This window comes from Bubalus kerabau, chromosome 2, assembly GCF_029407905.1.
Source record: "Bubalus kerabau isolate K-KA32 ecotype Philippines breed swamp buffalo chromosome 2, PCC_UOA_SB_1v2, whole genome shotgun sequence".
Taxonomy (NCBI): Eukaryota; Metazoa; Chordata; class Mammalia; order Artiodactyla; family Bovidae; genus Bubalus; species Bubalus kerabau.
The window spans coordinates 119,538,420-119,563,626 of NC_073625.1; the positions used below are offsets into that span (position 1 = coordinate 119,538,420).

At 37.1% G+C, this 25,207-nt stretch overlaps 1 protein-coding gene across 8 annotated transcripts in view; it reads left to right on the forward strand.

Moving 5' to 3' along the window:
• The window catches only part of ATP13A3 (ATPase 13A3), an 80,742-nt gene extending 60,611 nt beyond the window's left edge, over positions 1–20,131 (forward strand). For 7 of the 8 annotated variants that reach the window (XM_055568658.1, XM_055568659.1, XM_055568656.1 and 4 more), the window contains 4 exons: positions 3,432–3,520; positions 8,548–8,628; positions 10,449–10,538; positions 16,721–20,131. In XM_055568658.1, the coding sequence (XP_055424633.1) occupies positions 3,432–3,520; positions 8,548–8,628; positions 10,449–10,538; positions 16,721–16,918 (458 nt within the window). In that variant the 3' untranslated portion in view covers positions 16,919–20,131. The remainder of the gene's footprint in view (positions 1–3,431; positions 3,521–8,547; positions 8,629–10,448; positions 10,539–16,720) is intronic. The other variant, XM_055568657.1, reaches the window with a different exon arrangement.
• Positions 20,132–25,207: the final 5,076 nt, after the last annotated feature.

Consider the following 25,207-nt stretch of genomic DNA (forward strand, 5'->3'; position numbering starts at 1 on the left):
AAGGTGACCTTGTAAAGACAAGTAACTGGGTAAGGAAGGAAGGATTAGGAATAAAAAGACTTGAAGTTTGTGGTTATAAGTCAGACAATCCTGGTTGGTATTTTTGAAGAAGGAGCAAGAGGTATATGTCAGAGCCATAGACAAGTATTTTGGATCTATTTACTCTAGATAGGTTTTTGTTTTTGAGTTACTTACTAAGGTAAATATGAAGGAAATCCTTTATGGTGCCTTATTTTGATGCCATATTCCAAAAAAAGGAACTGGTATTAAGAACAATTCTGTGACGCCAAGGCTGGGACCTCTTTTTCTCCCCTGGCTAAACAAAGGAAGGATTCAATTATTTATTTTCTCCTTCAGATGGAAATCTTGGCAGATTTTTAGAGGTGTGATCAAAGGTAGTGGTTATAGGAGAAAGACAGATGAGAATTTGAGAATATTGTTGAGGTAGATGTAAGAAGTTTTTCAGCTTGAGTAAAAAAAAATTGTTTTTTCTCCTGGTAATGTGTGAGAACTAGATTGAAAATCTGTTTTTGCTTATCATTGTAAAAATGCAGTAGGATTTGGAAAACATTCAGTATAGGTTGTTACTTCATTGAAACAAAACATTTTCTGTCTGTGTCTCTCTATGGCATTTATATTTGGACTCCCCCCCCCCCCCCCCGTCCTCTTTCTGATTTAGTCTTTGTGTGTTTTTGTGTATGTTCATGTACTCCCAGCTCGCAACTTTCCAAACACTTTTTCTTTAATTAACTATATAAATATTTGAATGGCTGTGTAACATGTATTACTTTTGTTGCTACATTTATTGAATAGAATGTTGAATTTCCTGTTTGCAATTTAGTAGAAGTTTGGTAAAAAAAAAAAAAAAAAAAAATCTAGAAAAAATTCCTTCTTTTATTTATTTATTTATTTAAATTTAATTTAATTTAATTTTTTTTGGATTATTTTTTTAATTTTATTTTTAAACTTTACATAATTGTATTAGTTTTGCCAAATATCAAAATGAATCTGCCACAGGTATACATGTGTTCCCCATCCTGAACCCTCCTCCCTCCTCCCTCCCCATACCATCCCTCTGGGTCGTCCCAGTGCACCAGCCCCAAGCATCCAGTATCGTGCATCGAACCTGGACTGGCGACTCGTTTCATACATGATATTTTACATGTTTCAATGCCATTCTCCCAAATCTTCCCACCTTCTCCCTCTCCCACAGAGTCCATAAGACTGTTATATACATCAGTGTCTCTTTTGCTGTCTTGTACACAGGGTTACTGTTACCATCTTTCTAAATTCCATATATATGCGTTAGTATACTGTATTGGTGTTTTTCTTTCTGGCTTACTTCACTCTGTATAATAGGCTCCAGTTTCATCCACCTCATTAGAAATGATTCAAATGTATTCTTTTTAATGGCTGAGTAATACTCCATTGTGTATGTACCATAGCTTTCTTATCCATTCATCTGCTGATGGACATCTAGGTTGCTTCCATGTCCTGGCTATTAGAAACAGTGCTGCGATGAACATTGGGGTACACGTGTCTCTTTCCCTTCTGGTTTCCTCAGTGTGTATGCCCAGCAGTGGGATTGCTGGATCATAAAGCAGTTCTATTTCCAGTTTTTTAAGGAATCTCCACACTGTTCTCCATAGTGGCTGTACTAGTTTGCATTCCCACCAACAGTGTAAGAGGGTTCCCTTTTCTCCACACCCTCTCCAGCATTTATTGCTTGTAGACTTTTGGATCGCAGCCATTCTGACTGGTGTGAAATGGTACCTCATAGTGGTTTTGATTTGCATTTCTCTGATAATGAGTGATGTTGAGCATCTTTTCATGTGTTTGTTAGCCATCTTTATGTCTTCTTTGGAGAAATGTCTGTTTAGTTCTTTGGCCCATTTTTTGATTGGGTCATTTATTTTTCTGGAGTTGAGCTGTAGGAGTTGCTTGTATATTCTCGGGATTAGTTGTTTGTCAGTTGCTTCATTTGCTATTATCTTCTCCCATTCTGAAGGCTGTCTTTTCACCTTGCTAATAGTTTCCTTTGATGTGCAGAAGCTTTTAAGGTTAATTAGGTCCCATTTGTTTATTTTTGCTTTTATTTCCAATATTCTGGGAAGTGGGTCATAGAGGATCCTGCTGTGATGTATGTCAGAGAGTGTTTTGCCTATGTGCCCCTTCTTTTATCTTAAATGGGTTCCAAATTTTTCACCCTGTTGGTCAGAGGCTTGTAGTGAAATGATTCCTCACTTATGGCATGATTGGTAACACAACTTTCAGCCTAAGCTGCTAGAACAATAAATGTATATTAATATATATACAGCAACAAATATATATATAAAACAGTATTGTTTCTATAGAATAATAACAGTTGGCCTATAGTTTTCAACTGACATAGTAACAAATTTCATATTTACAAATGTCTCCCACATTTAGAAATATTGAACCCCTCCCCCCCATTTACAGTCTGTAAATAGGATATTAAACTTCTTTACTCAATCTGAAGGCTTCACAATAAGGTTTTGATTATATGTGGTCATAGTAAAGTTTGAGTTTGAAGCTGACTTCAAATAGGAACTTAGAAATAAATATTCCAGACCAAGGAAAAACGGAGGAAAAAGTTGGAATCTATCAATATAACTGAGATTATCTCTGAGCCCCCCTCATAGCTTGTTATATAAGGGTGTGCTTTTATGTGCATGTGAAAGTATGTATGTACAGTTAACAAAAGCGTCATGAGCAGAGAGTTTTTTGTTTTTGAGTTAGGAAAGTGATACAGAGTGCTGATGGATGGAATTTACCGTCTCTTCCTACAACAGCAAGCCACAGGATTAGCCCACCCTTAAAGTAGCAGATCAAGCAATTCCTAGGTTTTGGCTAGTGTTTTCTGTGGAAATAGTTTCATGGAGGAGATTAATGAAAAAGTGGGATTCACTTAAGTATATTGAGTATAGAAATGTAAGTATAGATATAGAAATATACTTACATTCAACTTAGAATGCCTCTATTTAGGATTATAACTAATACTGATGATAAATGCTATCAGCATTTTTACAATCAACAATAATTGTCTTTGCATATAGTTTTAAATGATAATCTCATTTTGCCGTAAACAGTCTGGTCTCCTGTTTGTGAATTATAGATTGGCTTGATTATCTTATAAAGTGGCTATCTGTGATAAGTACAAATACATGTCCATAAAGGTCCATCCCTTATTTTTTTTATAAATGCTGATTATTTTCACATTACATAAATAAATCCTTTGGGCCTGTATGATCTATCATATTCTAGGAAAGATCATATAGCACACATTTTATATACTTCATCCACCTAAGTAGAAGTATTCAAATCAAATTTAGGATTGACACTATACCAGTTGTTAATATATGCCTTTTTACTTGAACTCCCTAATTTAATTGTTTTCCTTTCTTTTCCAGATTTTTTTGTTGTATCTGTGATTATGTTGTATGCTTTCATATTATTCATCATGTTGCATCCAGTTGACTCTATTGACCAGGTTCTTCAGGTAAGGCTTAAGCACATCAGTTATTACTGGTTGTCTGAAAAATGATAGGATCTGGGATTGCAGTGGTTAATAAGATAGTAGGGGAAGATGACACATTATTTTTACACAGATGAGAGTGCTGGGTGATTGCTAGGGCTTAAGGTTTATCCCCCTCCATTGCTCTTATGTTACTGGGGGAAGAGACTAAACTGACTGTGTTTCTTTCTTCTAGTGTATTCTAGTATAATTTTGAGCATGCCCTCTTTACGTTTCTAAAGTCCCAGTTGTTTTCCAAAGTGTTTGTACCACTGTATGAGAGCTTTTGTTCCACATCATTGCCAACATTTGTCTAATGGGTACAAAAATGTCATGTGACTTTATAAGTAATTTTGATACATGGATGGGTAGGAGCCGTATCCTCACCTCACGTTGTTGTTTATGGTGATCTTTTTGGCTATTCCTGAGCTTTTTCTCCTCCATATAAATTTTAAGTGTGTTTGTCAAGTACCAGGAAAAGCCCTTTTGGATTTTTTATTAGAATTACACTGGGTTTATCAAAAATTGAGGGGGAGGCTCTCTCTTACTTCTTCAGAATATCTTTTTCTCTAAAGGTTTTTATACAAGTTTTTATTAGATTTATTCCTGTAGTATTAACGAGGTTTGTTCCTCTGATACGTATCTGTTTAAAATTACATTGTGTGATCCTTTTATGCTGGTGAATCAGTGCATTTATTTGGACATTCATCTCACATCTATCAGCTTTGTCAGACTTTATTCTTGGATTTTTAGATTCTCTTGGATTTTGTTTTAGACACTTATCATCTATAAATAGTGACTCTTTTTTTTTTTTTTTATCACATTTTAATCCTTATGTCTTCTGTGTATTTTTCATGTCTGTTAACAACATGAATGTTGGTGTGATAGTAATGTCCTTATCTCTATGGGGAGCGTTTCTAGTATTTCACCATTGGATATATTAAGGGCTGTAGGTTTCTGGTATACATTTTACCAGGTTGAGGAAGCTTACTTCTATGGTGTTGGTGACATAAATATTTAATTTTATCTAATGCTTGTTCTACAGCTGTTGAAATGATCACATAGTGTTTCTCCCAGGAGAATGTGGTGAATTACAGTTGACTGATATTCAGATGTTGAACCAGTACTGCATTTGTAGAATAACACCAATTGGGTCATGATGCATTCTTTTTTATATCTGCTCAATTTAGTTTATTAAGATTTTCTTCGAAATTTTTGCTTTTGGTTGCATGAGTGAAATCAGACTTAGTTTTCTTTTCTTGATGTTAGTGACAGGTTTGGATATAAAACTTATATGAACTTTATGGATGAGCTTTATTTCATTAACTTTTCTATATTTTAACTAATTCCTTTAATGGATATTTAGGTTGTCTCCATTGTTTTGCTATTATAAACAGTGCTGTATTTGCAGATTCTTGCATACTTCATTAAGAAAGACATATTTAGAAGTTAACGTCAGTAGTAGAATTTCTTGGTCAAAGGATGGCAAGGATATCTAGAATCTGAATTTTTATAAACATTGTATTACTGGACTCGGGAGAATTTGGCAGTTTATAGTCTTACTGACAAACTGTGCTCCACTGGAGAGGGAATGGCAAAACACTTTGGTATTCTTGCCTTGAGAACCCCATGAACAGTATGAAAAGGCAAAAAGATATGATACTGAAAGATGAACTCCCCAGGTCAGTAGGTGCCCAGTATGCTACTGGAGAAGAGTAGAGAAATAGCTCCAGAAAGAATGAAGAGACGGAGCCAAGGCAAAAACAACGTCCAGTTGTGGATGTGACTGGTGATGGAAGTAAAGTCCTATGCTATAAAGGAGCAATATTGCACAGGAACCTGGAATGTTAGGTCCATGAATCAAGGTAAATTGGAAGTGGTTAAACAGGAGATGGCAAGAGTGAACATCGACATTTTAGGAATCAGTGAACTAAAATGGACCGGAATGGGTGAATTTAATTCATTTGACCATTATATCTACTACTGTGGGCAAGAATCCCTTAGAAGAACTAGAGTAGCCTTCATAGTCAACAGAAGAGTCCAAAATTCAGTACTTAGTGCAATCTCGAAAGTGACAGAATGATCTCTGTTCGTTTCCAAGGCAAACCATTTAGTATCAGAATAATCCAAGTCCATGCCCCAACCGCCAATGCTGAAGAAACTGAAGTTAAATGGTTCTTTGAAGACATACAAGACCTTCTAGAACTAACACCAAAAAAAGATGTCCTTTTCATCATAGGGGACTGGAATGCAAAAGAAGGAAGTCAAGAGATACCTGGAGTAACAGATAAGTTTGGCCTTGGAGTACAAAATGAAGTAGGGCAGAGGCTAACAGAGTTTTGCCAAGAGAACAGACTGGTCATTGCAGATACCCTCTTCCAACAACACAAGCGACAACTCTACACATGGACATCAATACCAAAAATCAGATTGAGTATATTCTTTGCAGCCAAAGATGGAGAAGCTCTATACAGTCAGCAAAAACAAGACGGGGGAGCTGACTGCGGTTCAGGTCATGAACTCCTTATTGCCAAATTCAAACCTAAATTGAAGAAAGTAGGGAAAACCACTAGATCATTCAGGTATGACCTAAATCAAATTCCTTACAATTATACAGTGGAAGTGACAAATAGATTCAAGGGATTAGATCTGATAGACTGCCTGAAAAACTTCGTGCCACTGTACAGGAGGCAGTGGTCAAAACCATCCCCAAGAAAAAGAAATGCAAAAAGGCAAAACAGTTGTCTGAAGGCCTTACAAATAGCTGAGAAAAGAAGAGAAGTGAAAGGCAAAAGACAAAAGGAAAGATAAGTCTATCTGAATGCAGAATTCCAAACAATAGCAAGGAGAGATAAGGAAGCCTTCCTCATCAATCCATGCAAAGAAACAGAGGAAAGCAATAGAATGGAAAAGACTAGAGATCTCTTCAAGAAAATTAGAGATACCCAGGGAACATTTCATGCAAAGATGGGCTAATAAAGGACAGAAATGGTATGGACCTAACAGAAGCAGAAGAGATTAAGAAGAGGTGGCAAGAACACACAGAAGAACTATACAAAAAAGATCTTGATGACCAAGATAACCACAATGGTGTGATCATTCACCTACAACCAACATCCTGGAATGTGATGTCAGGTGGGTCTCAGGAAGTATCACTATAAACAAAGCTAGTGGAGGTGATGGAATTCCAGTTGAGCTATTTCAGACCTTAAAAGATGATACTGTGAAAGTGCTGCAGTCAATATGCCAGCAAATTTGGAAAACTCAGCAGTGGCCACAGGACTGGAAAAGATCAATTTTCATTCCAGTCCCAAAGAAAGGCAATGCCAAAGAATGTTCAAACTACCGCATAATTGCATTCATCTCACATGCCAGTAAAGTAATGCTCAAAATTCTCCAAGCCAGGCTTCAACAGTACATGAAACAAGAACTTCCAGATGTTCAAGCTGGATTTAGAAAAGGCAGAGGAACCAGAGGTCAAATTGCCAAATTCTGTTGGAGCATAGAAAAAGCAAGAGAATTCCAGAAAAACATCTACTTGTGCTTTATTGACAACACCAAAGCCTTAGACTGTGGATCACAACAAACTGTGGAAAATTCTTAAAGAGATGGGAATACCATAACACCTTACCTGTCTGCTGAGAAATCTGTATGCAGGTCAAGAAGCAACAGTTAGAACCAGACATGGAACAACAGACTGGTTCCAATCAGGAAAGGAATATGTCAAGGCTGTATATTGTCACCCTGCTTCTTTAACTTACATGCAGAGTACATCATTTGAAATGCCAGGCTGGATGAAGCACAAGCCGGAATCAAGATTGCAGGGAGAAATATCAATAACCTCAGGTATGCAGATGACACCACCCTTATGTGAGAAAGCGAAGAGGAACTAAAGAGCCTCTTGATGAAAGTGAAAGAGGAGAGTGAAAAAGCTGGCTTAAAACTCAGCATTCAAAAACCGAAGATCATGGCATTTGGTCCCATCACTTCCTGGCAAATAGATAGGGAAACGATGGAAACAGTGAGAGATTTTATTTTCTTGGGCTCCAAAGTCAGTGCAGATGGTGACTGCAGCCATGAAATTAAAAGACACTTGCTTCTTGGAAGAAAAGCTATGACAAACCTAGACAGCATGTTAAAAAGCAGAGATACTACTTGGTTACCGAGAAAGGTCTGTCTAAAGCTATGGTTTTTCCAGTAGTCATGTATGGATGTCAGAGTTGGATCATAAAGAGAGCTGAGTGCTGAAGAATTGATGCTTTTGAACTGTGGTGTTGGAGAAGACTCTTGAGAGTCCCTAGGACAGGAAGGAGATCGAATCAGTCGATCCTAAAGCAAATCAGTCCTGAATGTTCATTGGAAGGACTGAAACTGAAGCTCCAATATTTTGGCCACTTGATGTGAAGAACTGACTCCTTAGAAAAGACCCTGATGGTAGGAAGGATTGAAGGCAGGAGGAGAAGGGGATGACAGAGGGTGAGATGGTTGGATGGCATCAGCGAGTCAGTGGGCATGAGTTTGAGCAAGCTCCTAGAGTTGGTGATGGACAGGGAAGCCTGGTGTACTGCAATCCGTGGGGTCACAGTCAAACATGACTGAGCGACTGAACTGAACTGGTAGTTCTTTTTTATGAATTTGCTTTAAACAGTATAGAGTTTGAGTATTACCTCATTGTTAGATCAGTGTCTACTTCATTGTTTAAAGATAGGATTTTTTTAAAAACGAGGGACATGTTAGAATTCATAATCTAGTACAGTATGGGCTTTTGAATTTGAATAGGAATTGTCTCTTTAAGTTCAGCTGTTTAATGCATATTTTAAACATTTAGTTACTGCACTTTACATTTTATCATCTGAAAAGTGGATGTAGTATCTGCCTTGTGGCGTTGTTGAGGATTGAGTAGATAGTATACGTGAAAGTGTTTGGTATATAAGAGGTATTAAATAAATTTGGAAATTATGATATAATGTTATTATATCAGCTACATTACTATATTAACTTTTGTCTTACAGATAGTGTGTGTACCGTATCAGTGGCGTATAACTATGCTCATCATCGTTCTTGTCAATGCCGTTGTTTCAATCGCAGTAGAGGTAAGTAATCACTTCACATAATCAAATGGCTACCTTGCTGCTTTGTGATTTTTGGTGATTTAATGGTAATGCAGGAAAAGGATAGGTAACATTATGCAGATCCACAGAGAGTTTGTTTCACTCTAGTTAAATTCATTTAGCCTTCCCTTCTCACTTTTTCTATGAGCTAATAATAGTCATATTAAGAGATACGAGGGAATTCCCTAGTGGTCCAGTGATTAGGACTCCATGCCTTTACTGTGGAGGACACAGGTTTGATCCCTAGTCGAGGAACTAGGATCCTGCAAGCCATGCAGTGTGGCCCCCAAAAAAGAGAGATATGACTTAGGTACCATCATAAATAAGCAGTTAAAAATAAAAAATTAGTGATTGAGAGAAGATTGGTGCTCTGGTGGCCCATAAACTGGTAAACCGAGGCCATGAGCTAAGAGTACCACCCGAGTCCTGTGATGTACAGTAAAGCCTCACATTCAAGGGAGGAGAGGGACAGACAGGCCTGTCTCCATGAAGTATAGTAAACATGAATAGTAAGAGAGTTTACTGAAAATATAAAATAATGACTGTTATAAACTTACTCAATTGCTGGAACTTCTCCCTTGGTATTTACTTTTAAGTTTCCCTAGAAGAAAGAGGTCTTAAGTACTCTTTGATCCATTGTATACCATCTGGTTATTCTCTAGGATTGCCTTTAGGTCAGCTTTTCTAAAAGGAGATAGTAAGTTCTCATTTGATGCTTATTAATAAAATTTGGTCTCTTCTCAGAACTACTGTTATAATTCACTCTTAGAGTAGAAGTATATCAAATGAAGAAGGAGATACCGTTGTGATTTTTTAAAAAAATTTATTTGTGGCTCTGCTGGGTCTTTATCGTTGCACATGGGCTTTCTCTGGTCGTGCTGCATTTGCTTCTGATTGTGATGGCTTCTCTTGCTCCAGAGCACAGGTTCTAGAACTTGCAGTCTTCAGTAGTTGAGGCGCATGGGTTACGTCTTCTCAGACCGGGGACTGAACTTGTGTCCTCTGCATTGGCAGACAGATTCTTAACCACTGGACCACCAGGGAAGTTCCAGTTGTGATTTTTTTAAGTTAAGGGTTTCATAGAGTAAGCTTTTGAATTAAAATTAGGTATTTGTGGAAAATATGTATACTTTAGAGATAATAGTTCTAGACTTAGAAATTATGTTTAATTTGTTATCTTTCCAAAAAATGACTTTGTATTAAAATTGGGGCCATAGTGGTGGCCTGGTAATATGGTACTAATCTTTTTAGGTTGCCCAATTTAATGTATTTTTGCTATTTTATGGAAAGCACATCTAAGATAATGTATATTAAAAGCTTTCCTTTTTCTATAGTTTATCTTTTCATGTTAATGTTATTTAAGATAAAATATTTAAAAAAAACAGATTTCTGGGGAATCCTTTCTAATCTCCATTGATTTATTCTTGCTCACTATCAAAAGAATTACTTTTCATCATGCTCACATAGGTATATTTAAATATAAATAATTCATTGTTACAAAAAATAATTCATATTACAGAGCATTATTTTAATATGAGAAGGGCCTGAGGATTCATATAAAAGCCATATTTTGTGGAAAATTTAGAGACCCCATTTTACCAAGAATTTTGTTATGATTTATATTTGTTACAAAAGTCCTGTTGTATTCTTTATCCTTTTTCAATATTAACTGAAATTCTGTGTGAAAACCAAATCATGTTTTTCACTAATGTTTCTGCATTGTGAGAGCTTTTTTAAACGTGTGCATTAATAAAGAATGATGTAGTTGTTTTTAATGCTTAACTCACTGGACTGTCTCTCAGAATTTCTTCCTTGACATGGTCCTTTGGAAAGTTGTGTTCAGTCGAGACAAACAAGGAGAATATCGCTTCACCACCACACAGCCACCACAGGTTGGAAATCAGCCTTACTCAATTCTTCACATCACTTGTGTACTCTGCATTGTGTAGGATGTGTAGGATGGTATTCTGTTGTGTGTTGCTCAACCTTTCCCTCTGTGCCTGGTATTTCATTTTTTTGTAAAGACATCCTAGAAAATTCATGGCAAGCAGTTGTTACAGATGTTTTAGGACTTCAGAAATTTCAAAATCTCTTTTCCATTCCGATCTCTTTCATGTCAGTATGCGAAGGTCTTGTCCTCACTGGTAAGAATTAATTTTCTCATTTCTGTCTGGCTTTAATTTTGTTTCTGGTTTTTATAGAGAGTCCCATTAGAAGCTAAATGAGATGGATGTAAATAAAGTTATGAAATGGAGATTGTTTCTTCATGGATCAGTGTTCAGAAGTCAAAATTTTGAGGAATTATTTCTGATTCTTTGTTAGTTACTATATCTTAATTTTGGGTTTCCCCAATCTCTCATCATTCAGAAAAATTTTCAGAGAGAGTGCTCATTTTTATGCAAACCATGGTTTAGGACTTTTTACTGTTTTTGTGGTAAAAAGGAAAGAGAAACAGAATAGAACCAATTTTTTTTTTGGTATTAGGATGTTGAAATTCTTGACAGAAAATATAGGTTAGTCTTATTTTTTAAACCAGTACCATTGAATCACAGCACTGAGCCAGCTTACTGAGTGCAGAGAACTTGACAACATAAAGCCTCACTCCCTCATTTTGCCCATTGCTATTTTTAGGTACAGTTTATACACATGAGTTCTAAACCTTTCTCTCATCCCAAGCCACACAGACGCTTTCCGAATTCAAGAGGATTCCCTGGCGTGGGTCACTCACTTATTTTTAGCCTTCTTTTACCTGAGCAGCTGTGTTCTGAGCTTTGCTGTAGTAATTCATTAGGCTTGATGCCTAGCATAGTATCACAGGATCAGTTTATAAGAGGTCCTATAGAGCACCATTTCCTCTTCTCATGCTCGATGATGAGTAGGGATAGTTTTGTAATGAAGTGATAATTCTGGAATCTGCTTTCACTTCTTTTTCTCAATGCAGTGTAGTACTCAGTTGTCCCCAGTAGTGTGACCAGAGCTGTATTAGAGACTCAAGTCCTGAGCAAGACCTCCTCTGTCCTGGTTACCTCACTGCATTACTTCAGAGGGTTAAGTCTGGGTCATACCATCAGTCCTCAAATAAAATGTCTGTACTGTCAAAGCCTTGGCCCAGGAAAACATTTCTGTTGAGTTTTTAGTTTTTCCAAAGAGATCTCTGACAATTAATCTAAACAGGAAATGCAGATTCTGAAGAGGAACTATACCCTGATTAAGTCAAAAGTGGGTATCATAAAGCTCCTTTAAACCATTTGAATTGGAAAGCCCTCCTCACTTTTCAATCAAAATTAAGTGGCAGAAAATTCTATCATTTGTTATATCTGTTTTCTAAAAGTTTATAAGTACGTATGTGTCCTCATTGTTTTTAGGAGTCTGTGCCTCTCATGTGAAGCTGTACCTCTGAAGTGCTGTGGGGGATAGTGAAGGCAGAAGAGTGGTCTAGAGCAGGCAGCTCCACCAGGCCCACATGTTTACCAGTTCTGAGCATCACTGAGTAGACAAGGATTTTGGTCTTCATTATCTATGGTCATGATTTAAGGAAGCATTTTTAAAAGTACTGGCTTTAGTAAAGAGAGTTCTTAGAAACTCTTAGCACAGAATGCTGTGCTTTCATCTTCTAACACTTCCGTTTGTAGTTGACTCTCACCGTTCGTATTTGTGACCCTTGGAGACCGATCAGTTAGTCAGATTACTGTAAGATTCAGTCAGGAATAATTACACCCCCCGCCACACACAAACACACACACACACACACACACACACACACACACCCCCTTCCAATCTTAAGGTATTTCTAACTTCGGTTAATACATAAAGAGCATTCAGTCAGCATGCCATGGTTATGCAGTTTATGAGAGTGGCAGAGCTGGGAGTTGAAGCCAGGGTTTCCAATTTCAAGAGGAATGTCTTTTCCAGTATGCCACACTGCCTCGCTTTATGGGGCCATAGAGATGCAAAGTAACATAACAATCAAGTGACAAAATGGAGACAAGCAATAGCTGCTGTTTCAATACCTACTTTTTATGGTAGACACTGGGAGGTACTTTGTATAAATTCTCTCTAATTGTTACAATCACCTAAGAGATTAGGATAGAGAGATTAAAGATACCCCTGTCTTCACAGATGAGGAAATGGTGTTAGAACTGGAATTCAAATTCAGTTTTATCTGGGTCCAGGAAAGACTTCAGAGGCCTGAAAATTCTTGAAAAACCAAATAAACTTTTAGGTGTCATTTTATTTAATAGTAGATGTCTTAGATATGGGTTGTTTTTTTTTTTTGTTTTGTTTTGTTTTTGCCCACTGAACATTTATGCAGCTAACCTAATTTAGATACAGGTAATGTTTTTATATAATAGTCATTTATTTCCCATATTTTTTATTATTAATAAAATATTAATAAGTTTTTTTCTTATTAACGCTCAGTGGCCTCAGTAAATGTCCATTGAATCAAATTGAATCAAATGGTTAAATAAACCATTTGTAAATAATCAAAGTTAAAACTTTTATGTAACTATTTTTTTTCCTACAATGATCTTTAGTGGCCCCAGATATTAATACTTATTCTCTGACCAAAAAGAAAAAGTAGAGAAAGGAAAAAAGATTGTTGAAATGGCAGTGATTTTCAAGCAAGGACATTCACAAAATGCCTGAGCTCCACCCTTCATCTGCTGAATGAGGAGTGTTCAGTGGAGGACCCCATCACCTGTGGCTTACTATGCAACTTTTCCCTGTGTTTGAGATCTGTGCTGCATGTTCTCTTTTAAAGAAGCGTTTGTGTGTATCCTGTGTCTGTTAAACCGAGGCTGCTTAGTGTTGGATGTAAAACTAAAGTCATTAATATCAGGTATTTTGATATGCCTGAGAATTTGTCCTGATTTTGTTTTCCTTTTAGAGGGAAAAAAATCCAGATGTCTTTATGCCACTTAGGATATTATTCAAGCTTATTTAGATAGAATGTTAATTCTGATTGTCTTTGTTTTATATTCAGGATTGGTATGAAAAAAGACTTATATGAATACCACAGTACCATTACAACATTTTCCCTGTAGCATAGCTTTATATTTTACTTTCTACCCCTGAAAACATTTCCTAAAAGACACTGCTAGGAGTAACCATTGGGGTTCTGTAATGAACAGCTTGGACTGGTCTTCTAAAAAGCAGAAGAATTTTAACTTTTTGAAAGTTCTTTGTGGTTTCTCTGCTGGGCTGCAGTAGCTATTTTCCATTTCTCTCAGGGATACACTTGGTTATTTAACCATTCCTTTCAGCAGCAAGTCACAGGATCCTGTTACTGGGGCTCCTGTGTTCTGCTTCAGGGACTTGGCCTTGATGTTTAGGGGGGCCTGGTGCACACTCTTAGCCCCGTGATGCAGCTCTTCCCTGTCCTTGCACAGTGCTTGCCTTTGTCCTCTTGCCACCGTCGTCTCTCCCTTGATTTAGTTCTCATTTTGGCATGCCTGTAGCACCTTTTATTTTCTCTACCAATGAATTCCATTGTTTGAGGATGTTTGTGGTATGCTTGTGTTTGTAAACTAACAAGTCTGTGCTTGCTTATGGTGTATTTTTGTGTATAATGTTCAGGGGAGGTGAAGGTTCAAGAACAAAATATGAATCTAATGGGGAGGGGGGATCCCTAGTGTTCCATGGGACTTAATTTATTATAACAAGTGTATGCTGCTTTTAATAGGGACATGGGGATTTTTTTAAAAAAACATACACTTTAAAAAGAATACTATGCAGTTGTGATTCTGTTTGCAATGGAATTTGTTTAAAATGTTATTGCTTGCCTTTCTTTACTGGTGGGGAATGATGGATTTAATTTAATTTGTGTGTGTGTGTGTATCTTATATTTGAATACACCTGACTGTGACTTTATTAATTCAGCCTGTTATGCATTGCTTTCAGCCTAGCTGGCTCATCTGGGCAACAATGCCTATATGTTTCTGGTCCCCCTCTCTTCTTTTTTTTAAAGTCACCTTCCTTCACCATTCGCCCTTTAACCATGTCATTTGCTATAAAGTAAAAAGTGACAGCTTTCACATTGATTTAGGAACAGTGATTTTTTTTTTCTGTAGTTAGATTGAAGAATTTGAACAAATCTTGGGGAAAAGATAGGTCCAAGTGGTGAACCATAATTTTAGATTAAATATTAAGGTATGTCGTGCATGTGCCTGTACTGGAAAGGAATTATTCTTTGATCACCTGAAGAATCCTCTGTCTAGTCTCTTCTGTATTCTAAGGCAGATGTTCTCCTGTGGATTTCCTTTAAGGTGATAATAACTTTTTAGCTATTATATAGAGGCTACTAGATAAATAACCCTCAAATCTGTATCCCCACTCACCCACCCCACCACTAATTCAGTATAGCTTACTTGTGACAGGTCACAGTTTTTGCCTTTAAACGCTTGGTAATGGTGCAGCTTACTGTGTTTTGTCAACAAGAGTAAACTAGAAGGCCTTTAAAAGCACGTCGTTATGGTGTCTGTACATTTCATGGGGTTGCAAAGAGCCAGACACAACTGAGCGGCGTTCACTTCTTTCGTGGTGTCTTACGTTCCTGCACGCGCTGTGCCGCGTGCCCATCCCCAGTTTTGAAGGGAGAGAGAGAGTAGTAGGTCCTGGAGACCTACCGAGTAAAAGTATGAAGAAATTTTAAAAAGGTTTTCATTTTAAAGTATTTTTGCTGTTCTCCATTGGCCAAGTGAGAAACCTATGTTTCAGGATCTGTGTTACATCAAATTTGTCTTTCTCCATCATGAAGGTGTTTTGAGAGTTAACATTAGAATGTCTTTGTCAGTTACGTTGTGTTTCCATTCTGTGAGATTACAGGTGATCCTTGAATATGGCAAGGATTAGGATCGCTGACCCTCCCTGCAGCCAAAAATCTGCCAAGATTTATATAATTTATAATTAAGAACCCTCAGATAATGGGGTCCCTCCGTACCTTCAGATTCACCCAATCATGGATCATGTGGTATTGTACTGTTTACTGAAAAAAATCCACGTGTAAGTGGACCTGTGCAGGTTCAAACCCATGTTGCTCAAGGGTCATCTTTACTGCAGTTGAGATTACACCTGGTTGAAGCCTGGGTTATATGTTGATGGCAAAACAAAACAACCTAGGGTTTCAATTTTCTTTGTAGAAGAAACAGTCAAAGTAATTTAAGGATTGACTGTTCTTCAGAGATGAAAGTAACTACAGATCTCAGTATAGTCATTTGGTTTTATTTCCAGTTTCAGTTAAGGCAAATTCTTAGGACCTGTATTGAATTTACATTTTTTGTACAGTAACCAGGAACTCTGCTTTCTTGTTCTCCAAGAACTATCTAAGATCACATTCAGTGAAAACATTAGGATTGATCAGAAGGATTTCTGTGACAGCAGAGCTTTTTATAGTGAAATATTACTAAGAAATAGTACTTGCTTTATACCTCTCTTTCCAGTTGTGGAGCACCAAGGGGAAACCATCGTTATAAAATAAATTTGTTTTTTTATGTTAATGAGAATGTGGTTTTAAAAGAAGTGATAGACATTAAACATGATCTAAGCTCTGATTTTGACCTAACAATATTTAAATAATACTTTGAAAGCTGATACTAACAGTAGCAGTGGTATCTTTACACCATTTTCTTCCAAAAATGATCAGGTGGTTAAGTTGCTAGAAGCAATAGCACCAAAAGATAGTTGGGGCTTTCATATAATATTAACAGTTTTTTCTCTTTCTGAATAGTTTAAAGTTATTCTCAATACATTAGATGTTTTATGTAATGGAATCATAGCCTCCAGGTATACAAGTTATTTTTTAAATGTGTATGCATACAAGAGGAGATAGGAACATAGAACTAAATAAAATGAAGTAAATTACATAGATAATTTTAAAACTATACTCTTAAAAAAAATAATGTTCCTAATTAATTGAAAGCTGACTTTTTGAAGCATTTTTTTTTTTCATGATTTCTTGTGCTCAGAAGTCATTTCCTCTTATTTTTCTGTGCTGATGAACTATGCTTTAACAAAATTGTTAAAAACAGCAGCTCTTAATTTACTGGGTGTACCTTTTTTTTGCTTATGTTCTTAGGAGTCGCTGGATTGGTGGGAGAAATGCTGCTTGTCTTGGGCCCTGAACTGTAGGAAGAAGATGCCAAAGGCCAAGTACATGTATCTGGCTCAGGAGCTCTTGGTTGACCCGGAATGGCCACCAAAACCTCAAACAACCACAGAAGCTAAAGCTTTAGTAAAGGACAATGGGTCATGTCAGATCATCACCATAACCTAGCAGTGAATCGGTCTCAGTGGTAATCTAGTAGCAGTATTGAGGAGAGTGTAAATGTAGGACTTTATCTGATCCTGTGTGTCAGAATGGCACCCTTTCAGTTTGTACCCCTTCCAATAGAGTAGCTGATTGAGAGCTTTTTTTTTTAAACAAAAACAAAAAGAAATTGGCCTGCCAGCTAAATAATTATCTATAAAGTCCTATACCTTCATTCAGTAACTCTAAATATTATATTTCCAGAACTTGCTTCCTTGTTACCCTCCAGTGATACTCTATAGGGTAGAGAAGAAAGTTGGTATCTGAAAGGTGTTTAGATATTATTTTCTAAGACTTATTAGTTTATGCCTTTATTTTCACAGCCCCCTTTTTAGAAAAAATCATCATTTATATACAGTCCCTAAATTTGTGATTGATAAATAAAATGGGTGTTAATTAGCCTCCAATGAAAATAGGTAAAAAGCCTGTTTTCATTTGATTTCAGTATTTCTCCCAAAGAAAACTTTGTATACATACACCAGTTCCCTTTGATAGCCTAGAGTTAGGAGTGAGTTTAGGGTGTTGCTTATAGAACAACTCAGGTAATTTCCATTTATGGTTGTATATTTTCTGTACAGACTGCCTGGGTTTTATTTTCCTATCAGCAAGGTGCTTCACTGCCTTCTTGAGATGTCCCTCAAAGCTATTAAGTGCATCTTGGGCTACGTCTGGTGTCAGTAGTGTCATTTGCTTTAGTTATATGTTTAAATATTTTTCAGTAGGAAGAAAGCTTATTTCTTTTGGCAGTAGATGTAGATCTGTCTTTCTAATATCCCTTCATACCTGTTTTTTACCCCCTCTCAGGTTTTATATTATTTTAAATGCCTTTTTATTTTCATTTACGTCTCTTATTACCTAAAGACATAGGATAATTGTCTTTTGGTTTTTTGTGTTTTAGTTTTGGAGTTAGAATTTTCCCTCTTAAAATTTTAAAGGTTTGATGTAGGTCTCTCCTGTCAATAATGAGGCTTATAAAATGAGCGGCTTTGAATGACTGCTTTTTTTCAAACCAGCATGAACCTGGTGAGTTTGTTTTATGCCATTAGGTGGCGCCACAGGTCAGAGCGTACCTATTTTGGATTGAGTGTTTGCAAATGAACATATTGGGTTGTGGAAATTTCTGGGAGAAAAAAAATGAAGTTAAAAAAAAAAAAAAACATTCATTGAGCCAAAAGAAATGTGGAACATGTTTTTCACCTTTCTGTTTTTCCTGGTTAGCGTTTAAATTCTAAACAAAATTAAGGTGATTTAAAAATGTCTTTATAGGTAAGATCCAGTAGTTTGGCAAAGCCGAGTTCTGATAAACAGGAAAACTGATACTGCTGTAAAGTAGCTACTAAACTACTAAGACTGTATGATCTTATCCTCTGTTCTTCCTTGACCAGTAGCATGCTTGTGCTTTCTGCTTCTAGCTGATCATTATCTTCCTGATACATATTTACCAATTTGATCACATGTTACCCAGAACGGTAGAACCACATGGTTCTCATTTTTTATGCTGCAGAGACCTGATGATGTTTGGTAACTGTAGAAAAATGTAAGTTACACTCAGGATCACTGTTACTGCTATGGCCACTGATGATTCTTACAAAAATATAATCGAAGTTTTCCATCAAAAAGTATGATACTATGTTAATACACATTAGATGATAAGAACAGTTGTTCCATGAATGATTCTATGAAGCTATGCATCTTAGACCTCTTGAGCTGTGAATTAGCACTTTTTTCTATAGTTACTCTTTTAATCATTTTATAATTTCCACATTTAATTCACTTTCAATACATATGAGTGTATCCTTTGATTTAAATACTGAAGCATATAATTAATTGCTAAGTAGCAGCTTAAAATCCAGTTATTAGATTGTATTTAACATCCTTAAGAGCATGATCATAAAAGAGCTATATTTTTGACACCCTCCCCCCTTTTTTAACTTTTAGATTTTATAAGGGTTTTATATCACATCTTCCCATATTGTTTTCAGAGGAATGAGGTTTTTAGGTAGGTAGACAAAGCATTTGTAGGAGGTTAGATTTGAATATAGACAGGGTGGGTAGATCAGGTGGTTATTGGATGGCTTCCAGAATGTGATTTGAAGAATGTCTGTGAGTCCAGGTGCGGGTCCTGCTCAGTGCCATAGATAGAGTCCTCCTCTCTCTGTAGGTCACCATTACATAGTAATTTTGATTCTGAATTTCACATTAAATTATTTGAGTGTATACAGATCTAAATTTTAAAATCTGTACATATATTATTTTGATGTATTAAGATTAATAAATATTGCTGATTTAAATTTTATTTATGCATATACTTAAAGGACAGAAATGTCCAGAAAAGTAATTGTTAAATAATATGTAACTTTTTAACTTTTTAAATAAATAACAAGATTTTTAATGTGTGTCTCCCTCAGGGTTGTTTAAAGTTTTTTTTTTCCCCTCCCTCAAATATAAATAGTGGTAACTATATGTTTTGTAACTTTTAGCACCAACTGCTGTAAAGCGATGCTGCAGATAATGCTTGAATAAAAAGTGGCTAAGCCAACAATAAAATAAAAACTTTTTATATTAGTTTTGTAATCCCTACATTGGAAAGCTTTCCAAATTCTACTTGCATTTAAATAAAACTGTCGCAGTTTTTACTATTTATTTTGTTTCCCATGTTTAAGAAAGTAACTGCACAGTTTCAAAGGCATGGAAAATTATATCACCATTTATGTACTCTGTTCCCAAAATGGCAGTGTCCAGAGAAGAGCAGAATTCCAGCTTTAGAAAACATTCTAAGATTTCACGCATGCAGTTTTGACATATCTGAAAATAGACTTTTGTATATTTGTGGTGGGAGGTGGTTGGGAACTTTTAACAAAATGTTAATTTTTGTACAGTCTGTGGGCATTTACACATATTTTTAATGCATTAAGATTTGGTAATTATGTGCACATTAAATTAATAGTTACTTTCTGTTATGATTTGTGAATTCCCTAAGACTTTGGATTTTTTTAAGTAACTTTATATCAGAAATGATACTGCATCTTTATATTTTTAAAATTGTATTGCTGCTCAAGAATGGTACCCTGATGTCAAAAAGGCATACATTCAAATTGTACATTCAGCACTGTAAATAACCTTATGAATTTTTTTTTTGATTGAAGCTGATCAAAATAAAGATTTAAATGAATGATATAACATTTCTTTTTTTCTGTGTCTTTATATACATCTGTTTGTTCTTCAGTTACATGAATACTGCCCACTCTGGATTTATTTTCCTGCTTAATATTTCTCCTTTTTCTTTTTTTTAACTTTGAATTTTTCAAGAAAACAATGCAGCTTTACATGTCACATGTCTGTGACCAGCCCATGGTAACCCATCAGTCAGATGCATTGTAGAGCCAAATGTTAGTATCAGGAGATCTGAGGGGAATGGTGAAATAGAAGACTAGGGACTCAGAATTTATTAATAGTTAGGAAGATCAAACTAAAAGCTAATGCCATGTAAGCCATGGTACACTTGAGGTGAAGTGGCACCCATGAATGTGAAAAGAGCACTCCATGGAGTGGGAAAACTTGGAACTAACTACTGACCATAGGAATCCCAGAGAGGGCAGACTGTACCTGGCCTTCTGTTTGGGTGGGAGGGCTTTCCTTGTATCATAGGTTCTGCAGGAGCTCTGTGTCTGCTGTGAGCTGTGTGGATGGTTATATGGTTTAAGACCTAGTTTGAGCCCAAGTTCCTTCCCTTCAGTGTGGGTTGATCCTGTCCCTTGCACCACAGCCTGCTGGTGGTAGTACAGTTGTGCTTGTCTCTCCATCCTCTTCCCCCTCCATCAATTCCACGTGTATACTGCAGGAGAGGACAGAGGGAGTCCTAGGAGTTTGAATGAGATTGTCCCCATGCCAAGTTGGGGTTGTGGTTACTCTCCAAGCACAGAGAGATCCCTGCAGTGCCCTGGCCTTGGAATCTTCCCCTCCATGGAGGAAGAAAAGCATATCTCATTCCAGTGGATAACCTGCTTTTGAATGGCCAAACCCTGTAAGCCAGGGTTCTGTGACTTTGATCCAGAAGCTGCCACTTAGGACAGCAGGTTCCTGACTTGTTTCATGGATTCAAAATCCAAAGGACTGGAAACACTGGTGTCATTACTTCAGTGCTCAAAGTTCTCAGTAGCTCATCAGTTTGTCCATTGAATGAACTCAGTGTTCCTCTACTGTCTGCAACTTCTGTGCCCCGTGTTCCCTCCTTGGGTGATTGTAATGTCCTCTCTTCAAAATAAAACTTGGAGATAATTCTTGGAAATCTTCCTGGGGCAATAGGCCAAGGAAGCTTCTCCTGAGTTTGACTCGAAGCTGTACTTTGATCCACAGCACCTCTTCCAGGGCTGGATCCTGGCATTTGATGGGCAAGGGGCCTCTTACTTGGCATGGCCATGTATGTGCATGACAGACTTCCTGCTGGGGAGCTGGTTTGAGCTCTGGAGTTGCTTCCCTTGATTTGAGTGGGAAGACAGGCCTCCCACAACACCTGGCATAGGGAGTGGCTTTCCCTGTGGTTTAGGACTATATGCCTTAGAAGGTAATTTCAGTCAGTTTAGCATTTAATGGGCTTTGCCTGCATTTGGCTACATCAAAGGCTGAATAGATTTCAGTTCCTTTTCTGTTACACCTGCCAGTGTCGGTTTGGGGGACTTTTTTTTTTCCCAACCAGGATAAAAGAAAAACCATTTCTGTAGCACCACTCCAGTCAATAATTCCAGAAGTTAATGTTTATTCTTTTGCATTTCAGCCGCTGGCTTTTCCCAGTATCTTAAAATACCTATGTTCTTTCCTTTTTTTCTTAAATAATGCCATTTTCCCTTCCAAATTATATTTGCACTAAAAAAATTTTAACAGTGACATTAAGCACATTTGATAAAATTTCAACCTCACAGGTATGTAAGGAAGTCGCCTTTTCCCTAGTTTCTCTCAAAGGGTGAATACTAAAGTTTCTTGGGTGTATTCTAGAAAAAATATATATATGCTCATGTTTTTAAAAATCCTACACATTTGTGTAGAACCCCATTGTTACATGCTACACAGCCCTTGTTTTATGTCATTCAGTGTATTTTAGAAAGTTATATCAGTAGTTGCAGCTCAAATCTGTTCAAAGTCTGCAAGGCATCCTATTGCATGGATGTACTATAATTTAAATGACTACTTCCCTATTGATGGCCATTTAGGCTTTTTTTTTTTCCTATTCAGTTCAGTTCAGTCACTCAGTCGTGTCCGACTCTTTGTGACCCAATGAATCGCCAGGCCTCCCTGTCCATCACGAACTCCTGGAGTTTACCCAAACTCAAGTCCATCGAGTCGGTGATGCCATCCAGCCATCTTATCCTCTGTTGTCCTCTGCCCCCAATCCCTCCCAGCATCAGGGTCTTTTCCAATGAATCAACTCTTTGCATGAGGTGGCCAAAGTATTGGAGTTTCAGCTTCAGCATCAGTCCTTCCAATGAACCCAGGACTAAGCTCCTTTAGGATGGATTGGTTGGATCTCCTTTTTTCTATTACAATCCTGCAAATAAATTTTTGTGTAGATGTCTTAATGAGCATTTCCATAGTGTGTATTTTTAGTAATGGAACTACTGGACAAAGAATATGTATATTTAAAATTTGGCTGATACAATTAAGTTTCCCTTCCCAAAGTTTGCTACTATTTATATTCCCACCAATGTATGAGAATGTCTACTACTTCACACTTGATAAAATGCTGGATATTTTCAGGCTTTATATTTCAGTGTGGTGTTGGCACAGGGATTATCAAGTAGCCAAGAACACAGACCACACATTCATCCATGGTGATCTGTGACAGTGCTGACATTGTAGCTCTGAGGGAAGAAAGGATATATATAGAGAACAACTCATCTATTGGAAAAAACATTGTTCTTACATCATACACAAAAATCAATTCTAGGTGCAATAAAGACCTAAATGCAAAGGACAATATTCTAAAGTGTAGTGAGTTATTATAGGAGAAGTTTTTTGGTTTGCGAGAAGAGGAATTATTTTGATAGACACAAAAAACAAATCATAAATATTAATAACTGCCTATATTAAGGCTTCTGTTCAGTAAAAGACATAAAGGAGGTGAAAAGGCAAAGCACATATTAGATGAAGATATCTGCAACAAACACTTATAATCCACAAAGGATTAATATTCACAATATATAAAGAATGCCTACAATTTACTTTTTAAAAGACATATCTTTCCATATAGAAAAATGGTCAGAAGAACCCAAATTTCTCAGAAGATTGGCCCTTAAAAATGTGAAAAATGCTCAAGTTCGTTGTTCAGTAGGAAAATGAAAAACTAAAACCACACAACTCTTTCATATGAATGGCAAAAATTAAAGTTAAAAAAAAAAATGTCAAGGCATTGGCAGAGATGAAGTACAGGACCTGTCATACATGGTACGTGACAACATATATTGGTACAACTACTTTGCAAAGCAGTTGGACATTCCTATGTTCAGTTGAACATGTGGACACCCTCAACCCAGCAAGGCCATTAGGGAACATACTTGAAAATACTTTTAAAAAATGAGTGGAGCACTTGAGAGTGTCCTTAACCTTATTGTTCTTAAAAGGGGCAGAGGGGAACCTGAGTAGACTTGTAGTGAAGTAGCAGATAAAGGAACGTCCCAAGGAAGTGTAGACCAACCAGGGATATATGGCTGCTGCAATGATTCTTCTGTGTGACACTAGACACACATCACCAGGTCATACTGTGCCATTTATGAAGAAACTGCACCCCTCCTGCTCATCTTTCGGCTTTGGCAGCAGGACTTGGGTTACATACAGTCTCTTTCCAAGTTTGAAGATAGTTGTCATTTATTTGTCATTAAAAAACCAGAATATGCCCTCTGCGATAGGGCTCTTACCATGACTTTTGTTCTGGGAAAGTCTTTATCTTCAGGATGCAAAGATACTCCTCTCTTCCTTTGGAAAGTGCCAAATCACATGCAAAGCTCTAAACCATTCAGTTGCTTTGGGGTGCAGCACCATTTCAGGTAAGGCCAAATATTCTAAAAATTAAGTGTGGGTAACTGGACGGCTTGGCTAGTCTGTGCAAATAAGTGAAATTTAGTACAAGATGCAGTTTATTTGAAATTACACGTGGGAAACATTGTTTTGGCAGATTAGTATTATTGTGTGTATTTCACGGATAATTCAGTGCCTTGAGTACTAATTTTTAATTTAGCATGTTAGAAGTAATAGTTCCTTATTTATGGCACAATCAGAAATACTTTCAAATTCTAGCTCTGTGACCCTGGTTAAGTTACTTACCCTTTCTGTGCCTTCAGTTGCATCATCCTTTAATTGCGGATAACCCAACTCACATGGCTCAGACTGCAGTGAGTCCGCCTGCAATGCGGGAGATCTGTGTTGGAGCCCTGGGTCGGGAAGATCCCCTGGAGAAGGGACCGGCTATCCACTCCAGTATTCTTGCTGGGAGAATTCCATGCACAGGGGAGCCTGGCCTGCTACGGTGGCAAAGAGTCAGACATGACTGAGTGACTTTCACTTTCACAGGGTTACTGTAAGGAGTAAATGCATTAATTTAAATACAGTGCTGAGACCAGTGTGTGGCATAACGTGATGAAGTACTGTTAACCTACTTGTCTCAGTGTAGCTGAGACTATTCATTATTTTGAGCCGTTCCTGTGTTAGTGGAGTAAGAAGGCACTGCAGATACAGTGTGATAGTGATTAAAAGAATCAGGCAGTGGTTGCTGCTGTTTTAACAGACTTTGCTGTTCCCTTCAGGGCTGTAGGTCATAGGCACCCCTGGCTAAATTATAAATAATTAAAGAAAATTTTTAAGGTGAATCCAAAAAATTAATAATAATAAAGTCAAGAGCAGGGTTATTTTCACAATGGGCACTGCTCTGTGATACCTCCAAGCTTGATTGTGAGAAAGATTACTTTAGTTCTTGCTATGTAAAGATTTAAAGGTATTATTACCTTTTCCATAGCTTGCAAATGCTTTAATTTTACCGATTTGAATGAAGAGTGGAAAATCAGTGAAACAAGAGGATGAGACCTCGGAGTGCAAAATGAATGTCTTTTCACCACCCAGGAAAAATCAGCACTGCTAAGAGGGAGACGTAGCGTGGATCCGGGTAACATTTAAAGTCAGTGATAATCCGGGTGAAAGGATCATGCAGGATTACGAGCGTTTGCCCTTTTGCTTGTAGCCCACAGATCTGCCGCGGACGCCGTTTCAGAC